The sequence below is a fragment of the Bos grunniens genome, chromosome 2 (assembly GCF_055505025.1).
Source record: "Bos grunniens cultivar Pamir isolate PY7600 chromosome 2, Bosgru_T2T1.0, whole genome shotgun sequence".
In the NCBI taxonomy this organism is placed as follows: domain Eukaryota; kingdom Metazoa; phylum Chordata; class Mammalia; order Artiodactyla; family Bovidae; genus Bos; species Bos grunniens.
In genome coordinates, this window is record NC_141166.1 from 129,999,757 (window position 1) to 130,017,405 (window position 17,649).

At 41.4% G+C, this 17,649-nt stretch overlaps 1 protein-coding gene across 1 annotated transcript in view; it reads left to right on the forward strand.

Annotated features, from left to right (window-relative positions):
• Positions 1-16,978: 16,978 nt before the first annotated feature.
• The window catches only part of WDR75 (WD repeat domain 75), a 42,032-nt gene continuing 41,361 nt past the window's right edge, over positions 16,979-17,649 (forward strand). The window contains exon 1 of the mRNA XM_086361702.1: positions 16,979-17,448. Within this exon, the coding sequence (XP_086217828.1) occupies positions 17,288-17,448 (161 nt within the window). The 5' untranslated portion in view covers positions 16,979-17,287. The remainder of the gene's footprint in view (positions 17,449-17,649) is intronic.

Genomic DNA, 17,649 nt, shown 5'->3' on the forward strand with positions numbered 1-17,649 from the left:
ATCCACCTCATTAGAACTGACTCAAATGCACTTTTTTTTATAGCTGGGTAATATTCCATTGTGTATATGTACCACAGCTTTCTTATCCATTCATCTTCCAGTGGACATCTAGGTTGCTTCCATGTCCTGGCTATTGTAAACAGTGCTGCAATGAACACTGGGGTACATGTGTCTCAGTTCTGGTTTCCTTGGGGTGTATGCCCAGCAGTGAGATTGCTGGGTTGTATGGCAGTTCTATTCCCAGTTTTCTAAGGAATCTCCACACTGTTCTCCATAGTGGCTGTACGAGTTTGCATTCCCACCAACAGTGTAAGAGGGTTCCCTTTCCTCCACACCATCTCCAGCATTTATTGTTTGTAGACTTTTTGATGTATGGCCATTCTGACTGGTGTGAAATGACATCTCGTTGTGGTTTTGATTTGCATTTCTCTAATAATGAGTGACGCTGAGCATCTTTTCACGTGTTTATTAGCGACCTGTATGTCTTCTTTGGAGAAATGTCTGTTTAACTCTTTTGCCCACATTTTGATTGGGGTGTTCATTTTTCTGGTACGGAGCTACATAAGCTGCTTGTATATTTTGGAGATTAATTGTCAGTTGTTTTGTTGATATTATTTTCTCCCATTCTGAGTGCTGTCTTCTCACCTTACTTATAGTTTCCTTTGTTGTGCAAAAGCGTTTAAGTTTAATGAGGCCCCACTTATTTATTTTTGTCTTTCTTTCATTACTCTGGGAGGGGGGTCATAGAGGATCTTGCTGTTATTTATGTCAGAGTGTTCTGCCTGTGTTTTCCTCTAAGAGTTTTATAGTTTCTGGTCTTACATTTAGGTCTTTAATCCATTTTCAGTTTATTTTTGTGTACGGTGTTAGAAAGTATTCTAGGTTCATTCTTTTACACGTAGATGACCACTTTTCCCAGCACCACTAATCTGTGCTTCTTTCCTGTTATATTGAATGTTCCTTAAGAAAAGGATCTGTCTTAACCCTGTTTAAGCCTCCCATCTTGCTTCCCTGGTACCTCAGTTGGTAAATAATCCACCTGCAATGCAGGAGACCCAGGTTCGATCCCTGGCTTGGAAAGGTCCCATGGAGAAGGAAATGGCAAACCACTCCAGTATTCTTTTTTTTTTTTTTTTTTAGTTTATTTTTTTATTGAAGTATAATTGCATTACCGAATTTTGTTGTTTTCTATCAAACCTCAACATGAATCAGCCATAGGTATACATATATCCTCTCCCTTTTGAATCTCCCTCCCATCTCTCTCCCCATCCACTCCAGTAATCTGACCTAGAGAATTCCATAAACAGAGGAGCCTGGTGGGTTACAGTCCATGGGGCTGCAAACAGTTGGACATGACTAAGTGACTAACACACACACACACACACACACACAAACCTGAGCTAGGCCTGTAACAATTATCTTTGAAAAGAGAAATGGGAGCGGGGGAAGAAGAAATAAATTAAAAACAAAACAAAAGTAGTTAATAACTAATAACTACCCTTGAGGGGGAAACAATTAGAAGCACAAATTCTGTGTGGCTAGAACTCTATAAGCAATCATCAACATAAACCAGATATTAGAATACTTTTAAATACAGTACTTAAATACCACAGCAATGAAAAGGTACATAGGTGTTGCACAAAAATCTGCCTTTAATACTGCCAACCTTTAGGAAAATAAAAGTTCAGAGCTATTACTAAATGCTAATACAGTGAGATTTAGTTTGGGTTTAAGAAAACTTGTATTAGTAGTGAATATTTTTCTAAGTAAAGAATAAGCAAAGCTTACACAGAAGGAGAGGAAATCCTATGGTTATCAAGGAAGGAGTTTAAAGCAAAATCCAACATTTATTTGGTGCAATGGTTTCCCAGAAATAAACTGCTACTCACTAATGGGGTCAAAGACACTAGATGGCTCTCCAAAACGCCCTTTCCTATTCAAAAGGGTTTCAAAATAACGTGGGGGTGGAATGAGAGGCTAGGGAACTGTTCTTCTGTGCATCAAGTGCATTCTCAGAGGACTAACAGCTGTTTCAGTTTACATATTTTAAGTATGACTTTACGCATGGAAATTAAACTTAGGCAACATGCCTAAGAAGCCTGTCTGCAAAAGAACTGCACGTACCATCAACAGCTGGAATTTGTATAGGTCCACATTCTACAGAATATAATGTCCTGTGAGCCATCAATGACCTCCATCCCAAAACCCAAATGTCAAGAACAGCTTCTAATGCTCATGAAATTTTAGGTAGAAAGGGATAAGATGGTGAAGGAAGAGGAATCTGATTTCAAAACAATATAGAAGAATTCTAGAACTTAAAGACATCTTTTGTAAATAAATTCAAGTAAAGATTTACAAAGATCTTTTTGAATGTTTCTATACTAAGAAATGCTCATCCAGTAACACTCTACTGAGCTTAAATATCAGCTGGATATTAAAAATATTTTTCTATGTGCTAATAGGGTAATTATAATTTCCGGTAGAAGTAAAATACAAAGTCTGCAAAAATAATGATGTGTCTTTGGTGCCACCACGTGGTATATTTGTATTTTTGCAGTCATTTTTTAATAATCAATTTTCATACCTAGTTCTGAAGTCATCATCAGCTCAGATCTCTGGCATGCAAATAATATTAAATACTTCAGGAATATAAGGTTGGTTCCAAGATAATTTACATACTAATAAATCATCAACCAATAAATGGTAATCAGGAACCCACAATGCAGGAAACACTGCATTATGATATCCAAAAGGACAATATACTGTCTTGACCTCTAAGATCATACATCTGTTAACACCAAAACACAGACAAATCAAGTATTAACTTGAGACAACTCAAGCTACCATATAGAAAAAGTAAGAAGATTAAAAAGTAGGAAGATAAATAAGAATATTCATGGAAGAGAACTGAGAAGATTTAAAACTCTTAGAAAGGATTTCAGTTTTTATAATGAAAATAAGAAGGTATTGGGGGCAGGACGAGAAGGGGACGACAGAGGATGAGATGGCTGGATGGCATCACTGACTCGATGGACGTTGAGTCTGAGTGAACTCCGGGAGTTGGTGATGGACAGGGAGGCCTGGCGTGCTGCGATTCATGGGGTCGCAAAGAGTCGGACATGGCTGAGCGACTGAACTGAACTGAACTGAATGCGGTATTTCAGGTAGAAGCAACATAAGAAAAGGTACAGATCTAGAATCATCATGGAATGCTAGGAGGACCATACCCACAGTGAGGTTCAAAAAAGCAAGAAAAATAAGATAGATTAAAAAAAGTTAGGACAATTTGTGTCAGTCCTTCATTGCCGGCTGCACAGTGCCAGAGCAAGCAGTGGGCTCAAACAAACCTCGTGTGCACCAAGACCCAGGGACCCCACAGAGACTGAGACAGAACTGTGCCTGAGCGTCTCCTGTGGAGGTATGGGTCAGCAGTGGACTGCCACAGGAAGAGGGGCTCTGGGTACAGCAGACTTGAGTATGGCATAAGCCCTCTTGGAGGAAGTCACCATTAACCCTGGCATAGAGCTGCCAGAACTTACACAGGACTGGGAAGAAGACTCTTGGAGGGCACAGACAGAACCTTGTGTGCACCAGGACACAGGAGAAAGGAGCAGTGTCCCCACAACAGACTGACCCAGACTTGCCTGTGGGTGTCCAGGAGTTTCCAGTGGAGGTGTGTGTGGGTGGTGGCCTGCTGCAGGCTTGGGGGCACTGAGTCCAGAAGTACATGCATGGGATCTTTTGAAGGAGGTCTCCATTATCTTCATTGAAAGTGAAGTCACTCAGTCGTGTCTGACTCTTTGCGACCCCTTAGACTGTAGCCTACCAGGCTCCTCTGTCCATGGGATTTTCCAGGCAATAGTACTGGAGTGGATTGCCATTTCCTTCTCCAGGGGATCTTCCCAACCCAGGGCTCGAACCCGGGTCTCCCGCATTGTAGACAGACGCCTTACTGTCTGAGCCCTTCTTTATCTTCATTACCTCCACCATAGTTTACCCCAGGTAAATAGTTGGGAGGGAACACAGCTCCACCCATCAACAGAAAACTGGATTCACGATTGACTGAACATAGTGCCTTCGGAGAAGGCAATGGCACCCCACTCCAGTGCTTTTGCCTGGAAAATCCCATGGACAGAGGAGTCTGGTGGGCTGAAGTCCATGGGGTCGCTAAAAGTCGGACACGACTGAGCGACTTCACTTTCACTTTCCACTTTCATGCATTGGAGAAGGAAATGGCAACACAAACCAGTGTTCTTGCCTGGAGAATCCCAGGGACGGGGGAGCCTGGTAGGCTGCACAGAGTCAGACACGACTGAAGCGACTTAGCAGCAGCAAGAGCATAGTGAGAGTGAAGTCGCTCAGTCCTGTCCAACTCTTTGCGACCCCATGGACTGTAGCCCACCAGGCTCCTACATCTATGGGATTCTTCAGGCAAGAGTACTGGAGTGGGTTGCCATTTCCTTCTCCAGGGGATATTCCCGACCCAGGGATTGAACCCAGGTCTCCCGCATTGTAGGCAGACGCTTTATCATCTGAGCCAGCAGGAAAATCCAGTCACTGGTACTGAGCATGGCCCTGTATAATCATAAGGGATTTGATTTAGGTCATACCTGAATGGTCTAGTGGTTTTCCCCACTTTCTTTAACTTAAGTCTGAATTTGGTAACAAGGAGTTCATGATCTGAGCCACAGTCAGCTCCCGGTCTTGTTTTTGCTGACTGTTTACAGTTCTCCATCTTTGGCAGCAAAGAATATAAACAATCTGATTTCGGTGTTGGCCATCTGGTGATGTCCATGTGTAGAGTTTTCTCTTGTGGATATCTTCAAGAAAATTAGAGATATCAAGGGAACATTTCAGACAAAGATGGGCTCAATAAAGAACAGAAATGTTATGGACCCAACAGAAGCAGAAGATGTTAAGAGGTGGCAAGAATACATAGAAGAACTACACAAAAAAAGATCTTCACGACCCAGATAATCACGATGGTGTTATCACTCACCTACAGCCAGACATCCTGGAATGTGAAGTCAAGTGGGTCTTAGGAAGCATCACTATGAACAAAGCTAGTGGAGGTGATGGAATTCCAGTTGAGCTATTTCAAATCCTAAAAGATGATGCTGTGAAAGTGCTGCACTCAATATACCAGCAAATTTGGAAAACTCAACAGTGGCCACAGGACTGGAAAAGGTCAGTTTTCATCCCAATCCCAAAAAAAGGTAATGCCAAAGAATGCTCAAACTAGTGCACAACGCACTCTTCTCACACACTAGTAAAGTAATGCTCAAAATTCTCCAAGCCAGGCTTCAAAAACATGTGAACTGTGAATTTCCAGATGTTCAAGCTGGATTTAGAAAAGGCAGAGGAACCAGAGATCAAATTGCCAACATCCGTTGGATCATAGAAAAAGCAAGAGAGTTCCAGAAAAACATCTACTTCTGCTTTATTGACTATGCCAAAGCCTTTTGTGGATCACTACTGTGTGGATCACCACAAAGTGTGGAAAATTCTGAAAGAGATGGGAATACCAGACGACCTGATCTGCCTCTTGAGAAATCTGTATGTAGGTAGGAAGCAACAGTTAGAACTGGACATGGAACAACAGATTAGTTCCAAATAGGGAAAGGAGTACATCAAAGCTATATATTGTCACCCTGCTTATTTAACTTATATTAAGAGTACATCATGAGAAACGCTGGGCTGGAAGAAGCACAAGCTGGAATCAAGATTTCCAGGAAAAATATCAATAACCTCAGATATGCAGATGACACCACCCTTATGGCAGAAAGTAAAGGAGAGATTGCTGGGAAAAATATCAATAACCTCAGATATGCAGATGACACTACCCTTATGGCAGAAAGTGAAGGAGAACTAAAGAGCCTCTTGATGAAAGTGAAAGAGGAAAGTGAAAAAGTTGACTTAAAGCTCAACATTCAGAAAACTAAGATCATGGCATCTGGTCCCATCACTTCGTGGCAGATAGATGGGGAAACAGTGGAAACAGTGTCAGACTTTTTTGGGGGGGGCTCCAAAATCACTGCAGATGGTGACTCCAGCCATGAAATTAAAAGACACTTACCCCTTGGAAGGAAAGTTATGACCAACCTAGATAGCATATTAAAAAGCAGAGGCATTACTTTGCCAGCAAAGGTCCGTCTAGTCAAGGCTATGGTTTTTCCTGTGCTCTGGGACAACCCAGGACTGGGAAATAGACTCTTGGAGGGCACACACAGAACCTTGTGTGCACCAGGACACAGGAGAAAGGAGCAGTGTCACCACAATAGACTGACCCAGACTTGCCTGTAGTGTCCAGGAGTCTCCAGTGGAGGCGTGGGTCGGTGGTGGCCTGCTGCAGGGCTGGGGGCACTGAGTCTAGCAGTATATGCATGGGATCTTTCGAAGGAGGTCTCCATTATCTTCATTGAAAGTGAAGTCGCTCAGTCGTGTCTGACTCTTTGGGACCCCTTACACTGTAGCCTACCAGGCTCCTTTGTCCATGGGCTTTTCCAGACAATAGTACTGGAGTGGATTGCCATTTCCTTCTCCAGGGGATCTTCCCAACCCAGGACTCGAACCCGGGTCTCTCGCATTGTAGACAGATGCTTTACCATCTGAGCCACCATTATCTTCATTACCTCCACCATAGTTTGCCCCAGGTATAGCTGGGAGGGAACACAGCTCCACCCATCAACAGAAAACTGGACTAAAGATTTACTGAGCATAGTGCCTTCGGAAAAGGCAATGGCACCCCACTCCACTGCTTTTGCCCGGAAAATCCCATAGACGAGGGAGCCTGGTGGGCTGCAGACTATGGGGTCGCACAGAGTCGGACATGACTGAAGTGACTTAGCAGCAGCAGAGCATAGTGAAAGTGAAGTCACTCAGTCATGTCCAACTCTGTGCAACCCCATGGACTGTAGCCTACCAGGCTCCTCCATCCATGGGATTCTCCAGGCAAGAGTACTGGAGTGGTTGTCATTTCCTTCTCCAGGGGATCTTCCTGACCCAGGGATCGTACCCAGGTCTCCCACATTGTAGGCAGATGGCTTACCATCCGAGCCACCAGGGAAATCCAGTCACTGGTACTGAGGATGGCCCTGTATAATCATAAGGGATTTGATTTAGGTCATACCTGAATGGTCTAGTGGTTTTCCCCACTTTCTTTAACTTAAGTCTGAATTTGGCAACAAGGAGTTCATGATCTGAGCCACAGTCAGCTCCCGGTCTTGTTTTTGCTGACTGTTTACAGTTCTCCATCTTTGGCAGCAAAGAATATAAACAATCTGATTTCGGTGTTGGCCATCTGGTGATGTCCATCTTCTCTTGTAGATCTTTTCAAGAAAATTAGAGATATCAAAGGAACATTTCATGCAAAGATGGGCCCAATAAAGGACAGAAATGGTAGGGACCTAACAGAAGCAGAAGATGTTAAGAAGAGGTGGCAAGAATATATAGAAGAACTATACAAAAAAGATCTTCATGACCCAGATAATCACGATGGTGTGATCACTGACCTAGAGCCAGACATCCTGGAATGTGAAGTCAAGTAGGCCTTAGAAAGCATCACTACGAACAAAGCTAGTGGAGGTGATGGAATTCCAGTTGAGCTATTTCAAATCCTAAAAGATGATGCTGTGAAAGTGCTGCACTCAATATGCCAGCAAATCTGGAAAACTCAACAGTGGCCACAGGACTGGAAAAGGTCAGTTTTCATTCCAATCCTAAAGAAAGACAATGCCAAAGAATGCTCAAACTACTGCACAATTGCACTCATCTAACATGCTAGTAAAGTAATGTTCAAAATTTTCCAAGCCAGGCTTCAACAACATGTGAACTGTGAATTTCCAGATGTTCAAACTGGATTTAGAAAAGGCAGAGGAACCAGAGACCAAATTGCCAACATCCGCTGGATCATGGAAAAAGCAAGAGAGTTCCAGAAAAACATCTATTTCTGCTTTATTGACTATGCCAAAGCCTTTTGTGGATCACTACTGTGTAGATCACCATAAAGTGTGGAAAATTCTGAAAGAGATGGGAATACCAGATGACCTGACCTGCCTCTTGAGAAAGCAGTGTGCAGGTAGGAAGCAACAGTTAGAACTGGACATGGAACAACAGATTGGTTCCAAATAGGGAAAGGAGTACATCAAAGCTATATATTGTCACCCTGCTTATTTAACTTATATGTAGAGTACATCATGAGAAATGCTGGGTTGGATGAAACACAAGCTGAAATCAAGATTGCCAAGAGAAATATCAATAACCTCAGATATGCAGATGACACCACCCTTATGGCAGAAAGTGAAGGAGAACTAAAGGGCCTCTTGATGAAAGTGAAAGAGGGGAGTGAAAAAATTGACTTAAAGCTCAACATTCAGAAAACTAAGATCATGGCATCTAGTCCCATCACTTTGTGGCAAATAGATGGGGAAACAGGGGCTTACTTTATTTTGCGGGGGCTCCAAAATCACTGCAGATGGTGCCTTCAGCCATGAAATTAAAAGATGCTTGTTCCTTGGAAGAAAATTTATGACCAACCTAGACAGCACATTAAAAAGCAGAGACATTACTTTGCCAACAAAGGTCCATCTAGTCAAGGCTATAGTTTTTTCAGGAGTCATGTATGGATGTGAGAGTTGGACTATAAAGAATGCTGAGCACCGAAGAATCCAACCAGTCCATCCTAAAGGAAATCAGTCCTGAATATTCATTGGAAGGACTGATGTTGAAGCTCAAACTCCAATACTTTGGCCCCCTATGCAAAGAACTGACTCATTTGAAAAGACCCTAATGCTGGGAAAGATTGAAGGCAGGAGGAGAAGGGGACAACAGAGGATGAGGTGGTTGGATGGCAACACAGACTCAGTGTTCATGAGTTTGAGTAAACTCCAGGAGTTGGTCATGGACAGGGAGGCCTGTTGTGTGGCAGTCCATGGGGTCTCAAAGAGTCAGACACGACTAAATGACTGAATAGAACTGAACTTCATTGCCAGATCAAGAAGCCTAGATTTTACCTATAGATCATAAGGAATCATTGATTCAAATTATCATGCTTTTATTTACCACTGTAGAAATCATCCGTCTGCCATATGAACATCTACTTTATGTGAAAATAATTTATTTCCCAAGTTGAAAATAATCTAACAAGTCAGGCCCTTTAATATTGCACTCTGAATAGGTAATTTGAGATTACAAAGCCCTGATATCAAAGTCAACCAATAAATCACTCCAGAAAGAAAAAAAATTCATACTAAAATGGACAGTGACTAAACCCAATGGGATATGAAACCTTCTTCCTAGTATTTTACGGAGATCTGTTCTGAGTGGATGGGTGAGTGTTGTAGGGAAGGAGAAGAAATTTAGACTCATAGGCCCCTTTGGAAGCAGAGTGTAATGTAGTGTGTATTGAGGAAGAGCAGAGTCAGGTAAAGGAATGAAGGACTAGGACAGTTGCTAGGTGAGACTTAGATGGCCAGGTAAAAGTGAAGACTCTAGCACCAGGTCAGTTTTCTTCAAATGGTTGATGTAAAATTTTTTTAAAATAGAAAATTTATTGTGGGTCATATGTTACTGGATGCTATAATTGATCTGTTCTTTAACATGCACTTACAGAGCACCATGAAGAATAAAAGATCTCCGGGGGGAGATTCAAATAACTGTTCCTCAGTCTTCACATGTGAGAAATCATGGGGAAAAGCTGAGGTCTTGTTTATGCTGTTCATCCACCTGGAATTTTCTTTACAGAGTCGGCTTACTTCTATTCATCCTTTAAGAATCAGGTGAATCGTCACTTCCCTCAGAAATTCAGATCAGGTCACGGGGCCTTCTGTAAACCCACATCACCATGTACATATGACACTTGCACTTGATTACACCATAACATAATGATCACTTTTGTGTCCATATCCCTCAATATCATATGAGACTCTTAACATAAGTATCGTATCTTATTAACTCATCTTTGTATTCCCAGGAACTAGGACACTGTCTTATATTAAATATTCAATGTTTGTTGAATTAGGAAGCAAAATATGTTATTTAAAAAATAAAATTATACACCTATCAGAATGGCCAAAATCCAGAACATTGACAACAAAAACTTCTGGCAAGAATATGGAGCAATAAGAATCCTCATACATTGTGGTGGGGTTGCCAATTAGTATACCCCTTTGGAAATAATTTGGAGGTTTCTTACAAAACTAAACATTCTGTTACCAAGCAGTTCAGTAATAGCAATCCTTGGTGTTTACCCAAAGCAGTTGAAAACTTACATCTACACCAAAACCTATACATGGATGTGATAGCGGCTTTATCCATAATTGCTAAAACTTGGATGCAACCAAGATGTCACATCCTCAGCGAGTGAATGAATAAATAAACTACTGTACATTCAGATAATGGAATATTATTATTCAGCACTAAAAAGAAATGTGCTATCATGCTATAAAAAACCGTGAAGGAAACATATGAATATTACTAAGCAAAAAAAGTCAATCTGAAAATGCTACATATTGTATGACTTCAACTATATGATATTCTAGAAAAGGCTAGGGATGGAAGCAATAAGAAAATCAGTGGTTTCAAGTGTGGGGGTGAGGAGGAAAGATGAACAGGCAGAGCACAAAGGATTTTTTAGGGCAGTGAAAATATTCTGTGTGATATTATAATGCTGGAGATGTCATTACAAATTTCTTCAAAACTATAGAACATACAACAGTCAGAGTGAACACTTGGGTAAGCTAGGAACTTGCATGATTATGATGTGGCAATGTAGGTTCATCCATGGTAAAAAAATGTACAACTCTGGTGAGTGGTGTTGATAAGAGGGGAGGCTATGCCTACGGAAGCCCCCCCTCTTCTATGCACAGTATATGGAAAATCTCTATACCTCCCTCTCACTTTTGTTGTAAACCTAAAACTGCTCTAGAAAAAGTTAATTTTAAAAAATTTAAGTCACTAGGAGAATATACATTAAAACACAATTATATACCGGGCTGGAGAAAGCACAAGCTGGAATCAAGATTGCTGGGAAAAATATCAATAACCTCAGATATACAGATGACACCACCCTTATGGCAGAAAGTGAAGAGGAACTAAAGAGCCTCTTGATGAAAGTGAAAGAGGAGAGTGAAAAAGTTGGCTTAAAGCTCAACATTCAGAAAACAAAGATCATGGCATCCGGTCCCATCACTTCGTGGCAAATAGATGGGGAAACAGTGGAAACAGTGGCTTACTTTACTTTTCTGGGCTCCAAAATCTCTGCAGATGGTGATTGCAGCCATGAAATTAAAAGACGCTTACCCTTGGAAGGAAAGTTATGACTAACCTAGACAGCATATTAAAAAGCAGAGACATTACTTTGTCAACAAAGGTCCGTCTAGTCAAGGCTATGGTTTTTCCAGTGGTCATGTATGGATGTGAGAGTTGGACTATAAAGAAAGCTGAGCGCCAAAGAGTTGATGCTTTTGAACTGTGGTGTTGGAGAAGACTCTTGAGAGTCCCTTGGACTGCAAGGAGATCCAACCAGTCCATCCTAAAGGAGATCAGTCCTGGGTGTTCATTGGAAGGACTGATGCTGAAGCTGAAACTCCAATACTTTGGCCACCTGATGCAAAGAGCTGACTCATTTGAAAAGACCCCGATGCTGGGAAAGATTGAGGGCAGGAGGAGAAGGGGACAACAGAGGATGAGATAGTTGGATGGGATCACCTACTCAATAGACATGGTTTGGGTGGACTCCAGGAGTTGGTGATGGACAGGGAGGCCTGGTGTGCTGCAGTTCATGGGGTCGCAAAGAGTTGGACATGACTGAGTGACTGAACTGAACTGAATACACCTATTAAGATGATTTTTAAAAGATTAAATGGATGAACTACTTTATATAATAGTATATATAATATTTCATAATTGTTTAATGTTTTTATATTTTCACTTGTTTTTCAAAAATTGTCAAATTTCTAAACTAAATTAATTCACAAAGGCTGTATGTCTACTCTAAGGTGTTGAAAAACACTGTATCTTGAAAACAAAAAAAAAAGGCCTTAGAAATTCATTACTTTGAATAATGCAGAAACACAATTTATTTTCAGACAATTCATCTTACATGTTGAATTAAATTTCATGATTGCATGTATCAGTGGATAATTATTTAATCTAATTCAGATTTTATGAATTATACATTAATCAACATAATTTAATTCAAAAATGAGGAAACAAAACAGAGTAGACATCAATTGTATGTAAACAATAAGAACTTTTTAAAGTTCTGCAGTATCTGGGAAACCAATTTAGAATTCAGGTTTAAAAATAATAAATACTGTATTAAAAATGTCAAAAGTGTTCTCTATATTCACATTTGTTTCTTAGCAACCAGGTTGTAATCTTGTTAAACTCTGCACCCTAATAGCTGAAGAAACAATTTTAGAATGCACCCCCAAATATATGTATACACACAGGCTAAGAATATGTGCGTGTGTGCGTGTATGTGTCCACAGTAGTGTACTAAATTCTTATAAACACAAAACCAAATAGACATGAAAAGGACTAAGGTCAGAGAAGCTCCAAAAAAAGATTCATGAAATCAGGCCCTCAGCAGAGTCAGTGACTGGTCATTCTGTTGCTGTAGTTGCTGTTGTTTAGCCGCAAAGTTATTCTTTTGTGACCCCATAAACTGTAACCTGCCAGGTTCCTCTGTCCATGGGATTTTCCAGGCAAGAATACTGGAGTAGGTTGCCATTTCCTTCTTCAGGGGATCTTCCCAACCCAGGGATCAAACTCACATCTCCTGCATTGGCAAGTGGGTTCTTTACTGCTGAGCCACGATGGAAGCCCATGTGTAGCTAATTACACCTTTATATATAGTAAGGCAAATTTAGTAAAAGCTTGTAATGAATAGCTAGAATACCCTTGGAGATATAAATAGCATAAAACATTTATTAAGGCTAAGTACTTAAAAGTATAGTGTTTTGTATAAGTTGATTTTTATGTGGGTAGGACTTGAGACTCTACTTAATGGCTTATTTTGCACTTGTTTAGTCACTAAGTCATGTCTGACTCTTTGTAACCCCATGGATTGCAGCACACCAGGCTTCCGTTTCCTTCACTATCTCCTGGATTTTGCTCAAGCTCATGTCCACTGAGTCAGTGATGCCATCCAATCATCTCATCCTCTGTCACCCACTTCTCCTCCTGCTTTCAATCTTTCCCAGCATTAGGGTCTTTTCCAATGACTTGGCTCTTCACATCAGGTGGACAAAGTATTAAGATTTTCAGCTCCAGCATCAGTCCTTCCAATGAATATTCAGGACTGATTTTCTTTAGGATTTACTGGTTTGATCTCCTTGCAGTCCAAGGGACTCTCAAGAGTCTTTTCTAACACCACAATTCAAAAGCATCAATTCTTTGGCACTCAGCCTTTTTTATGGTCCAACTCTCACATCCATATATAACTACTGGAAAAGCCATTGCTTTGACTGTATAGACCTTTGTTGGCAAAGTGATGTTTCTGCTTTTTAATATGGTGTCTAGTTTTGCCAGTTTTTCTTCCAAGGAGCAAGCATCTTTGAATCTCATGGCTGCAGTCACAAACTGAAGTGATTTTGGAGCCCAAGATAATAAAATCTGCCTCTGTTTCCACTGTTTCCCCATCTATTTGCCATGAAGTGATGGGACCAGGTGGGGTGATATTCATTTTTTTGAAGATTTAAACCAGGTTTTTCACTCTCCTTTCACCCTCATCAGGAGTCTCCTTAGTTCCTCTTCACTTTCTGCCATTAGAGTGGTATCTGCAAATCTGTGCACAGTCCTCATTAAATCGTGAAATTCTTTTAGCTTTCTCAACTGAAAACACACACACACAACCTAAAAGTTGAGAGCTGTATGTTTATTTGGTGGCAATTGTTAGTACTTCAAGCCTGGGAGACAGAATTTCAAGTAGCCTAAGAAACTGCTCCGAGGAGGCAGAGGAAGGAGTCAGCTTACATAGAAGTTTGCAACAAAGAGGGCAGATAGTCAGATTAGATTATTTTTAATTAAGGAAACTAGATAGAGTGCCTGATGAACTATGGACTGAGGTTCGTGACATTGTACAGGAGACAGGGATCAAGACCATCCCCATGGAAAAGAAATGCAAAAAAGCAAAATGGCTGTCTGAGGAGGCCTTACAAATAGCTGTGAAAAGAAGAGAAACCAAAAGCAAAGGAGAAAAGGAAAGACATAAGCATCTGAATGTAGAGTTCCAAAGAATAGCAAGAAGAGATAAGAAAGCCTTCCTCAGTGATCAATGCAAAGAAATAGAGGAAAACAACAGAATGGGAAAGACTAGAGATCTCTTCAAGAAAATTAGACATACCAAGGGAACATTTCACGCAAAGATGAGCTCAGTAAAGGATAGAAATGGTATGGACCTAACAGAAGCAGAAGATAGTAAGAAGAGATGGCAAGAACACACAGGAGAATTGTGCAAAAAAGATCTTCACGACCCAGATAATCACGATGGTGTGATCACTGACCTAGAGCCAGACATCCTGGAATGTGAAGTCAAGTGGGCCTTAGAAAGCATCACTACGAACAAAGCTAGTGGAGGTGATGGAATTCCAGTTGAGCTATTTCAAATCCTAAAAGATGATGCTGTGAAAGTGCTGCACTCAATATGCCAGCAAATTTGGAAAACTCAGCTGTGGCCACAGGACTGGAAAAGGTCAGTTTTTATTCCAACCCCAAAGAAAGGCAATGCCAAAGAATGCTCAAACTACCGCACAATTGCACTCATCTCACACGCTAGTAAAGTAATGTTCAAAATTCTCCAAGCCAGGCTTCAGCAATATGTGAACCGTGAACTTCCTGATGTTCAAGCTGGTTTTAGAAAAGGCAGAGGAACCAGAGATCAAATTGCCAACATCTGCTGGATCATAGAAAAAGCAAGAGAGTTCCAGAAAAACATCTATTTCTGCTTTATTGACTGTGCCAAAGCCTTTGACTGTGTGGATCACAATAAACTGTGGACAATTCTGAAAGAGATGGGAATACCAGACCACCTGACCTGCCTCTTGAGAAACCTGTATGCAGGTCAGGAAGCAACAGTTAGAACTGGACATGGAACAACAGACTGGTTCCAAATAGGAAAAGGAGTACGTCAAGGCTGTATATTGTCACCCTGTTTATTTAACTTATATGCAGAGTACATCATGAGAAACGCTGGACTGGAAGAAACACAAGCTGGAATCAAGATTGCCGGGAGAAATATCGATAACCTCAGATATGCAGATGACACCACCCTTATGGCAGAAAGTGAAGAGGAACTAAAAAGCCTCTTGATGAAAGTGAAAGAGGAGAGTGAAAAAGTTGGCTTAAAGCTCAACATTCAGAAAACGAAGATCATGGCATCCGGTCCCATCACTTCATGGTAAATAGATGCGGCAACAGTGGAAACAGTGTCAGACTTTATTTTTGGGGGCTCCAAAATCACTGCAGATGGTGACTGCAGCCATGAGATTAAAAGACGCTTACTCCTTGGAAGGAAAGTTATGACCAACCTAGATAGCATATTCAAAAGCAGAGACATTACTTTGCCAACAAAGGTCCGTCTAGTCAAGGCTATGGTTTTTCCTGTGGTCATGTATGGATGTGAGAGTTGGACTGTGAAGAAGGCTGAGCGCCAAAGAATTGATGCTTTTGAACTGTGGTGTTGGAGAAGACTCTTGAGAGTCCCTTGGACTGCAAGGAGGTCCAACCAGTCCATTCTGAAGGAGATCAGCCCTGGGATTTCTTTGGAAGGAATGATGCTAAAGCTGAAACTCCAGTACTTTGGCCACCTCATGCAAAGAGTTGAGTCATTGGAAAAGACTCTGATGCTGGGAGGGATTGGGGGCAAGAGGAGAAGGGGACGACAGAGGATGAGATGGCTGGATGGCATCACTGACTCGATGGATGTGAGTCTGAGTGAACTCCGGGAGTTGGTGATGGACAGGGAGGCCTGGCGTGCTGCAATTCATAGGGTCGCAAAGAGTCGGACACAACTGAGAAACTGATCTGATCTGATCTGATCTATGTATGCTTATAAAAATATCAAGAAGCACATACACCAAACTTTTCATGGTGGAGATATTAGGGGAAACTGACTGAAACTGCCCACTCCAGCCAAGCACCATAGTAACTACTTCCATGCCTTATTTTATGACAGAAGGTCCTGTTGAGGAACATGGAACTGATAAGCCACCAAGTGGAAGAGTTAAGGAAAGGGAAAAAGGAGATGTCACGCGTCCTCTAACCTCCCAGAATCCTTCTCACTTGCATCCATCTTGGCTGAGCAATACATGCGCCAACAGGAAGGACCCTACTCAGAACGATTGGACAGAGAAAACCATCAGCCATGTGACAGAACAGTCCTCCCAGTTTCCCTTACCTACTGCTCTCCACCTGGGTGCCTCCTCCCAATAAAGCCTCCGCTTTATCAGCATGTGTGTCTCCTCAGACAATTCATTTCCGAGTGTTAGACAAGAGCCCCCATTCAAACCCTGGAAGGGGTCCCCCTTTCTGCAACAGAGAATAGGATCAAGAGGGACCATTCTATTTCTGCACTGGTTTTATACCAAATTTGTATTACCATTGAATTGTTAAACTATTACCTTTTAAACTATACAACCTTAACACATATTCATCAGGTCAATCCTAAACCTCTTCAGAGAAAACTATTCTCTCTCTTATATTCCTATTTTATTTTCAGTATACAATCTGTGATCATTTTGTTTGTTAAAGATTTTTGCCTTTCTCCCATCGAAGGTAACAGGACAGGGATCACATCTGTCTTGAATTGTGTCTCACATATAGAAGGCTCTCAATAATTATTTGCCTCCACAAAGACTGGAGGGATGTGGTAATTTTCTACAGAATCAAAGCAGTTTCTGTTCCTGTTCCTGTTATAGTTATGCTGTCTGTGGCTCTTTACACCTAAGAGAATTACAGAGGAGATTGGTAAATGTTTATTGAATGAATGAAACAACGAAGAGAAGCACCCCCTAATATATAGGGACCACGAATATGTAACATATAAGCTTACAAAAGGGAATGGAGATGAGAGGCATAAACATTCTCAGAGTTCAGGGATTCGGTTGACTAACTGGGGAAGCTAAAACCACAGAAACTCGAGCGAAACAGCAGCAACCAGGGGGCAGGCTAAAGCCCTTAGCCAGGGTAAAGCCGAGAAGATTTAATGAACGTGGGAGAGATGGGGTAGGAGCCAGGTGTCCAAAGGAAAAAGCCAGGCTCATGAAGCTATAAGGGTTCTGTAGGAATGTATGCTCAGAGGAAGACGACTACGGGACGACTAACGAGAGGTCCTAACAGCTGTGCAAAATACAGAACGCTACGTTTCCACCCAAGAACTCAATTTGCGCGACCAAGCAAGCCGTTGGCTCGAAACGCTGGCGTCATCTTGCAGCGCCCAAATCAGAGGTAAGAGAAAGGCAAAAAAGACTGGGAGAGTTTGGGGAAAGACTGGAGGTCACTTGACACTTTGGGCCTCCTTTCTCTTCCGGCGGAAGAAACTATAGAGAAGGGTTAACAAAGCAGGAGAGAAATGTATCTATAATAACAGTTTAGAGGAATCTAATATAAATACATTGTGTCTATGTCTCTGTTTCGCTTTTACCTTTT